Source organism: Lutra lutra, chromosome 3 (genome assembly GCF_902655055.1).
Source record: "Lutra lutra chromosome 3, mLutLut1.2, whole genome shotgun sequence".
In the NCBI taxonomy this organism is placed as follows: domain Eukaryota; kingdom Metazoa; phylum Chordata; class Mammalia; order Carnivora; family Mustelidae; genus Lutra; species Lutra lutra.
Genome location: NC_062280.1, coordinates 188,316,046 through 188,325,094, shown reverse-complemented (window position 1 = coordinate 188,325,094; position 9,049 = coordinate 188,316,046). Strand labels below are relative to the sequence as shown.

At 42.0% G+C, this 9,049-nt stretch overlaps 1 protein-coding gene across 1 annotated transcript in view; it reads right to left on the bottom strand.

The window, feature by feature from the left end:
- Positions 1–5,356: 5,356 nt before the first annotated feature.
- IPO5 (importin 5) overlaps positions 5,357–9,049 on the bottom strand; it is a 60,775-nt gene continuing 57,082 nt past the window's right edge. Inside the window, exons 28-29 of the mRNA XM_047720269.1 lie at positions 8,773–8,914; positions 5,357–7,911 (exon numbers count right to left, since the gene is read on the bottom strand). Of these exons, the coding sequence (XP_047576225.1) occupies positions 7,825–7,911; positions 8,773–8,914 (229 nt within the window). The 3' untranslated portion in view covers positions 5,357–7,824. The remainder of the gene's footprint in view (positions 7,912–8,772; positions 8,915–9,049) is intronic.

Here is a 9,049-nt window from a genome sequence, read left to right as displayed (position 1 = left end):
TATCAACTCCTTTTTTTTTCTGAGATAAAGGAATTTTCCAGAATTGTACTAGGCGTGAAGGGCCTGGGGTTGGGCAGGGGGGCGGGTGGGGGCATGGGCGGGCCCACTATGCACCTGTGACTTCCCAGCGCTGTGTGCGCCTGACCTCACTTAGGACCCTGCCAACTAGGTCTTTATTTTCCCACTTACCAGTTAGCAGACTTGGCATCCACAAGCCAAGTACATTTTCCAAGTCCCGCCACTTAATAACAGTGTGTGTGCGATTCAAATACCTCCAAAGTCCCCGCTCTTTCCCACATGGCATGCTAGTCCTGCAAGAAAACCCGCATCCATTCCCTCTTCCTCTTAGGCTCTGGTTTTCCATCCATCCACGCCTGCTTTCAAGCAGTTCATGGAGCACCTGCTCTTCGGGGGCTGCCAAGATAAGAGCTGAAATCCCTCCGGTCTGGAAGGCTGCAGGACAGCGTAAATGCACGTCATACTACCTGACTACACCCTTTGCAAAATGGGTCAGATGGTAACTTTGACGTTCTGAGATTTTACCGCAACTAAAAAAACAAAATTAGAAAAAAACGAGACACAGAATAAAATATCGGTTATGTAGAGATGTTGGAAGGCTGAAAGAGGAAGAAAGGGGATACTGAAATGTCGGTACTTTCAGAAATGAGCCACGGTGCCTGGGGTGGGGGTAAGAGATGTTACTGCTCTGGGAAGCAGGTGGCTGCCCAGGGCCAGCCAGAACCAGAGCTCAGGGGGTGCTGGGAGCTGGGAAGGGGAGGATGTCCCTTCTCCTCTCCCTGCCCCATCTCCTACTGGGGCCTCCCATCTGTAGGATCCAAACAGAGGCCAGCTGGCCAGGGAGTCCTGCAAAGGCACTGGGGCCAAGTCCCAGCCCCAGTGTGGGAGAGCAGAGAGAGTGGACGAGTGGACCTTGGAGCCAAGAGACTGGACTGGAAGGACCAGCACAACTGGTGGATTTGCAGCCTGGGTGTTCTGTTAGGTAATAGGGTGGTAATGGAAAGTTTCCCAACAGTGAGGATACTGTGGTATTTACAGACATGTCCTTATTCTTAGGAAATGCATGTTCCAATATTAAGTAATGAGGGGTTAGGATTCTGTAACTTTCGCTAAAGATAAGATTGTTTGTGACACAAGGAGGGCAAGACAGACTGTATTTAGGGAGACCATGGCGACAGGTGTAGGGTCCAGAGCAATGGCGCTCTGCAGGGTCAGAGACAGGCTCAATAGTCACCCCCACAAGGACAAGTGGGGATTTCTAGCTCGGGGCAAGGTGGGGCTCGGTGTGTGGGAAACTGGGAAGGGGTGACATTGGGGTGCTGGGGTTCTGGCTGAACCTACCTGGCAGGACCCTTGCTGCCTCGCCAGGGGGATGGGGTGGGGCACAGGGAACCTGACTGGAGGTGGAGGGGGCTCCCGACAGCACGATTCTCGCACGCTGGACAAGGCAGGGAGGACCGTGGGAGTCCAAAAGCCGAGGCCCATGCAAAGAGCTCAGAGGAGCCTGATCAGAGCTCGCTCAAGGAGGCAATCTCTGTCTCTCTCAAGGGATTCTGGAGGTAGTGGGTGGTGAGTCTGGAGAAAGGGTATATAGGAGCTCCTTGTGCTATTTCTTACACTTACCTGTGAATTTGAAATTGCTTTGAAATAAAAAATTTTAAAACCCCAAACCTGTACAGTTCTTTAGTTTTTGGTTCATGCCTTTGAGCGTCTGTTGGCCGAGCCATACTCTTGCCGAGATTTGTTTGTCCAACCTGACAGAGTACTCAGTGCGTCACACTTCTCATCACTGCGAACAAAACCTGTTGATCCTGTAGGACTGCACTGCGAGCTTTGGTCAGGAAAAAGCATCTCATAGACTACACTTCAATCATGAGTACCATCTGCATGATTTTTGTTGTACCCTCACAGCAACTGTTCCTCTATTTACATTATAATTTTAAAAATCAACTCACCGGGGCGCCTGGGTGGCTCAGTTGGTTAAGCGTCTGCTTTTGGCTCAGGTTCTGATCCCGGGGTCCTGGGATCCAGCCCCCTATCAGCAGGGAGCCTGCTTCTCTCTCTCTCTCCCTCTGCCTCTTCCCCAGCTTGTGCTCTCAAATTGCACTCAATAAATAAAATCTTAAAAAAAAAATCAATTCACTTTTTAAAGCACTTTAAAATTTTAAATCGTTACCCCAAACGAAAAATTGGTATCATTTGCTATAAATAGCAGGCAACCACAAAAATAAACACATTAAACACACAACTCTGATATTAAATTTTTAAAAAATAAAATGAAATGCTAGTAAAGATCATTATTTTATGAAAATGCACACTTGAAAATATGCTCCCTAATGGGAATGAGACTTTCTATGCCAATTTAGTAATAAAACGCTATTTAGCCTGATGCCGCTTAGTTTAAAATGAAATGGTTTTAAATCAATATGATGATCTAGTTTTAACAATTTGATGAGAACAAGTACTGAGCATATCCATTTAAAAGGCAAAAATGTTTAACCTCCATCTTTGATAGAGCTGGTTATTGATAACTCCTGGCCCAAAAGATGTAAATTTTATTCCAAAAAGCCATTTGAATATTTATCACCCTGGAAGGAAACATACGAACAGATCATTTTCCTTCTGTGGGAGATGTTTAAAAAATATTTTTCAGACGATTTAGTAGGTTGGAACTTAAAATTTATTGCAGGAACACAGACCTTGAGCGGGCCAATTTCAAAGATTTCTTTCACAGCAGAGGCATTTAGAGACAAAAAATTTAGGTTAGGTTAATCACTGTTGGCTTATTAAAAACAAACAAACCCGAATGTCTGGTTAGAGTTCAGGCTAGGTTAACTAGGCAGGTGGGTAGTTTCTCAGAACAGTGTTGTTTTCTTAGAAATACATTAAAAAAAAATTTTTTTTAGTACTCTGTATAGCCAATGTGGAACTCTCTTAAACTCAACCCTGAGCTGAAAAGTTGCACACTCTACTGAGACAGCCCATAACCCCTTAGAACAGTTTTTAAGACACAGAGGCTTTTCATCAGGAATGCTAATTTCCTTCCAGAAGGACATTATGAATTACACAGAGCAAAAATGTTCTGTTGGGGCCAAGTCTATGAACTTTTCTTTCACAAGAAAAGCTGAGAGGGGCTAGCTGAGGCATGAGAGTGAAGAGACTTTTCCCTGAATAATGTTTTATAAATCTTGAATTTTGAACCAGGTACAGGTGGCCCTCTGTGTAAAACGTTACATAATTAAAAAAAAAAAAAAAAAAGACTTAGCAGAATTTGAGCCTCTTCTCAAAATACCCACGTACGAACTGAGGAAGAGAGCATTCCTTACTTATCTATTGCCATCTGTTTCAGAAAATATGTCAAGGATCTTTTCATAAATAATTAAAGTATTTCCAGTGAAGTGTTCAGGTGAGTCCCGGAGCGGAAAGCTCAGATTATCAGGAGGTTTTCAATCTTGGTTGGTCTGGGAATGTTTGAACGGGGACTGAATGGAGCTGTCCCAGTAAGGCCGCTACCCTGAGACCCCTGGCACTTGGGTTATACAACATTCCACCAAATTGCCACCAGCACTCCCCACCACACACAGATCAGAGGAAGCATTTGGAGCATCCAAGAGATACTATTTGGAAATAATGCTGTCTATTCTAGCTAGCTCAGGTAAAGGCCAGGTTTGCAAAGAAAACAGGCCCAGGCAAGAAACCAGTGGTCTCGTACACCAACGTGGAATGGGGCTGAAGAGAAACAGCCCCTGACCAGCACATCTAAGCAGTTTTCCAAACAGCCTGTGGGGCCAGGTGGGAGCTTGGGGAGGCAGGGCTCTGGAGGGCTGTGGACTGGAGTTAGATGGCATGGTGGATCCAGACCCCACTGGCCAGCCCCCGGCCTTGCAGGCCTCCAGGAAGGACTCCTGGGAACTGGCCTCTGCACTAGGAAAGCAAGCTGCTTTGGGGTGATTGGGGTCCCTGAAGGCCGAAGCAGGGCTTCACAGTCTCTGGTGACAGACCCTGAGGCTTCCATCTCGGGAGGGGAGCAAAGGGTGATCTCCATTGCGAAACCAGAAAGCCCCCCTTAATATCTTCAAATGCAGTCTTCAAGGAACCTCAGAATCCTTCCTACTGTCACTCAGGAGTCATTGCTCTTCAAGGAAACGGTTGTAATTTCAACCCATTGTAATGTCTCCACATTAGTGTTGCTATTTTATATTCTTACTCTCTACTCATTTTTAAAAAGATTTGACACAGTACAAAACGGGGAGCAACAGAGGGCGAGGGAGAAGCAGGCTTCCTGCTGAGCAGGGAGACAAGCAGGGAGATGGAGGCGGGATTCGATCCACCATCTATCAGCTCCCTGCTCGGCAGGAAGCCTGTTTCTCCCTCGCCCACTCCCCCTGCTTGCATTCCCTCTATCAGATAAATAAAATCTTAAAAACAAAAAACCCAAAAAACCCAACAAACCAACCAAAAAACCACCAGCTACAATGTGAGCTTCTGGTCCTACGGCTTATTGATCATTTATTTATTATAAATGGTAACCTTTTCTCAAGACCCAACTCAAGAACACTAAAAATTGGCATGTTGCATTTTTCTTAAAATCTTTAATAATAAATTTGAAAAAACTTTTTATTAAGATTTTTTAAAAATTTATTCAAGAGAGCACCCATGAGAGCACGAGCAGGGGGGAGGGCCAGGAGGAGGGCAGGGAGTCTCCTCCGGACTGCTGCTACCCCCATCAGTGGCACCGGATCTTTAAAAAAACTTTTTGTGGTGTTTCGCACAAAAACCATACACATTGCACTGCTTTTGGGTTCCTTTTTTTATAAAGTAAAAATTGAGCTATAATTTAAGTGTCATATTCAAGTAAAAGTAGCATGTAAAACAAGGTCAAATACTGTCTAGTAAATGAGTGTCAGGCTGATAGAACTGTGTAAAAAAGGGGGGGCAAGTCTAATCCCGGAAGGTCTTAAGAGTTACCCCTGCCCCTGTGCTTCAGAAGTTCAAGAGTGCGAAGTAAAAAGCCAAGCCTACTCCTCGCAGGTCATCCGCTCTCCAGCAGCGGTCCTCAGAACGTTTAGAGTGAAGGGAAATGAAAGATGGCAGGTTTGGGCCATCGCTCCTTTGAGGCAAAGAGGGATACAAGGTGTGAGGTGATTTCTATGGAACAAGACAAGAGCCAAAAGATTGTTTGGTACTTCAGAGAATGAAGCTATACTAAGTAAAACATTTAACTAGCCCCTTAAGTCTTTTGAACTGCTTAATAGGAAATCATTCAAGACTAGATCATAAAGCTGTAATGCTCCCACCACTGTAAATGTGCACCCCCCTTATTTATTATGAGACCAGGTGCATCAAGAATGTTTATTTGCTTATGTATTTAGTGATGGTTCTGTCAGTCAAACTACAACTCCAGAGTCATGATCACGTCGCCTTCCCATTACAGAAGTGTCAAATTAGCTTTAAGACAATTTACTTTTCTTTAAATTTACAGCATTAAAAAAATACTCCAAATGAGTTCTGCTACAAATTTCTAACACTTGTGCACGTAACTTAATCCTTTGTTACAAAATACCCAGAAAATGTAAGAGCCACACACATTATTTCCTCCCAGAAATAGCTTGGATTCATAAATATATCATTACTGGTGGACATACAAGGCCACTAGGCAACTCAATTTGGTACAAAAGGAAAAAACATGAACTTTCATCTTGTGTAGACAAAATGAGGTATTAAAAATGTTTCCCCGGAAAATTCCAAAGCACTGTTAATTCATGAACATATTACAGTGAACTATGAGCCCTGGATTGCAGGATCACATAACATTAACAGCCTTGAATACCAACCTTCCCCAACAGATTCGATTCAATTTCAATGACATGTTTCTCTAACGTCTCTCCAGAAGGGTGGATTTGCACCCCTTTACTTCCTTCAGGGATCTTACGGACTCTTCACTCGTCCATCTTCTGACTGTCCCATTAATGCTTAACCAGAAGCTATGAAGAGTCGTACCTGAACGTGCTTAGCACGGAGCTCCACAGACACGAGATTCTCCGAACACGTGCGGCCAACCTGCGACCACACGTCCATCTGAACTTAAAAGTGTGCCACATTTTTAACATGCTTTCTTTCAGGTGTAGTAATAATTTATATTCAAAACAAAAGTGAATCTGCGATTGGCATCAGTACATGAACTGGCTTTTCACACTATTCTACGTAAGAAAGCACAAAGGAGTTGTCTTGACACGTTCTACTCCCACAGGAACACAAGGTATGGAAGAGCTCCAAACACTGCCCCGGACACACCAGCGAGCAGTCGCGGAGGTGCCCGCTGAAAGCAATGCCTGTGCTGGTGAAGTCACTCAGGGCTGTCTGCCAGAGCCCAAAGCTGCTGGGCTAACGAAGTTGTGCTGAAAACTGAAAATATATTTGAAGGGTAGCTGCTACCAAGTGAACCATCTAAGATAATTCATTCTTTCTATTCCATTTCAGATTTTGTTATAATAAAGTAATGCAAATAGCTTAAAGAAAAAATCTTTAATTTTAAATTCTGATCTATGCATAAAATTCATTTCTTTTTATCACAGTTAAATTTAGTACAAACTATAAAAATGTTAACACTGAAGTTTCAACAGAAATCTGTCAAGATCCCTTAGAAAAATTACGTAAAGAAACAACAGCAAGTCATTTACTGGTATGAGATTAACACACAAAGAAAAAAAATTCACACATTTAACTGAATTTACCAGTAAATAATTTTAGGCATAATATTTATCATAAAATTAAAAGTTTGAAAGTCGTGCGTGGCTCCGTTATCAATTACAATTTGCAGTGAAAATACTGAGCCAAATCTTTTTTCATCTACCAGGACAATCCTAATTTTAAAAAACTATTGGCTGAAATTTGCAAACCTGTTTTAAAAGGATACTGATTGTGAAGGAATAGGTATATAACTTAGTTTAAATTAAAGGAGAAGATGGCAAAAACTAGACACTTTAATTAATGTTCCAACTGCACGAGGAAAATATTAGGGGAAAAAAGAAAACATTCAAAGCCATTGTTACTACTCTAAAAAAAATATTAGCTTATTCTTGTATTAAAAACATTAAATGAATCAAAGCCAGACAGTACTGAATTTTTACACAAACTTCTTTTGTATTTCAATGTTGTTTATTGAGGAGTGAATGAGAGACTACTGCCAGACATGCCAACGACACTTCACATTCAAGGGCTGGAAGCTGAAAAGCTTTCCAAATTGAGTCACTGCATAAGCCTTTTGGGAAAAAACTGAAAGTGACATCAAATATGACATCTTCATGCTTGTTTTTGTCTTCAGCTTTTTTTTTTCTTTTTTCAATTTTTAGACCTACTAGTTTGTTGGGTAGAAGGCTTCTTTCTACCCTACAAAGAGACTCACACTCCGGTTAATAAAATTAACACTAGGTGTATAGCAAATTGTTTTTAACAGACATCTACGCTGAGTGATCTTAACGCTGTTTTGTCTTAAATTTCCTTTGTCTAATGAGAGAACTTAATTTCACTTCCCTTTCACGTTCACACGGGTGGCTTATAGCAGTAGAAAAATACTCTTCAGTGCTACTGTAGGGCTTACGGGGAACCTCTTCTGTGGTACGAGAACCCTTTCAAACACCACTCTGAAACCCAGTGCTTCTCTTCCCGCTGGTGTGGCCTTGCAGAAGAACGGCCTACACAAGACAACTCTACCGCTCTCTTTGCTCAAAAACAAAACAAAGAAACCTAAACAAAAGGGTAAACGTTTATTTGGAGTTAGTTTTCTGGTGGTGATATTAAGGCCCTTCAAGCAGAGTTCAGGAGCTCCTGTATGGCTGCCTGCTGCTCGGGACTGAGCTGTGCTATGCACTCGGTCCACAATCCTCCAGAAGTCTAGGAAAAAACAGTTTCAGAAATTTAGATTCAGTGAAACGGTCATTTAGAAGTATTGTACTAACCATCATTAGGTAGACTGTAATAATGCCAAATACTTTCTTTCAAGGTAGAGTAGTTTCATGAGTATCCTTATAAAAGCAAGAAATCTGTTCATATCTTTAAAGTTCATTTACGCTAAGTTTTCTTCATTTAGTCTGATCTGATAAACCTATACTTGGTAGAGGACATAGTCAAGTAAACAACAGGTAAGAGTTCGGGGAGCATAAAGCATTTAAAAGACTTTGGTAGATGACATCTTACTTACTATTCAAATCTCATCTTTTTTTTCCTTCAGACAATGCAAAAAAACCCCTACATGAGTATGTGCTAAGCACCAACTATAAGATTCAAAATGTCTCAAGTTTAGGACAGATGTTTTAGTGCTAATAAAAAAAGTGAGAACACACAGACCATATATTAAGTAATTTGAGCCTTGGAGATAAGAGAATATAAAAATGAAACTGGCGGGGCGCCTGGGTGGCTCAGTGGGTTAAAGCCTCTGCCTTCGGCTCAGGTCATGTTCTCAGGGTCCTGGGGTCAAGGCCCACACTGGGCTCTCTGGTCAGCGGGGAGCCTGCTTCCCCCCCCTCCCCTCTCTAGAGCTGCCTGCCTCTCTGCCTGCTTGTGATCTCTGTCTGTCAAATAAATAAATAAAATCTTAAAAAAAATGTAAAAAAAAAAAAAAGAAATTGGGTACCTATTTCTTTCTAATATAGAAAAAAGAAAAAAAAAAAAAAAAAAAAGCCCCCAAACCCAAACCCAAACCCCTCTCAAAAACAATTTTATTGCCCTTTCCACAATTTCAGCACAACAGCTTACCTGTACTTGACGAACTACATTAGCCAGACGTTTGGCACAAGGATCTTCATGTTTAATTGCCTCATGCATTTCTCCTTCTGCAATTATACTGAATATTTTGGGCAGATTGGTATTGTTTGGGCCAAGAACGATGGGGTGATTACTGACCAAAGAGAAGAAAGCCATTATAAATGAAAATTATAAGGAAAAATCACTCAAGCACTCATACTTTCCTATATCCTTCCTCCAACATAGAATTTTGTTACACAATTTTGTTCTAAGATGATTATACATTCAC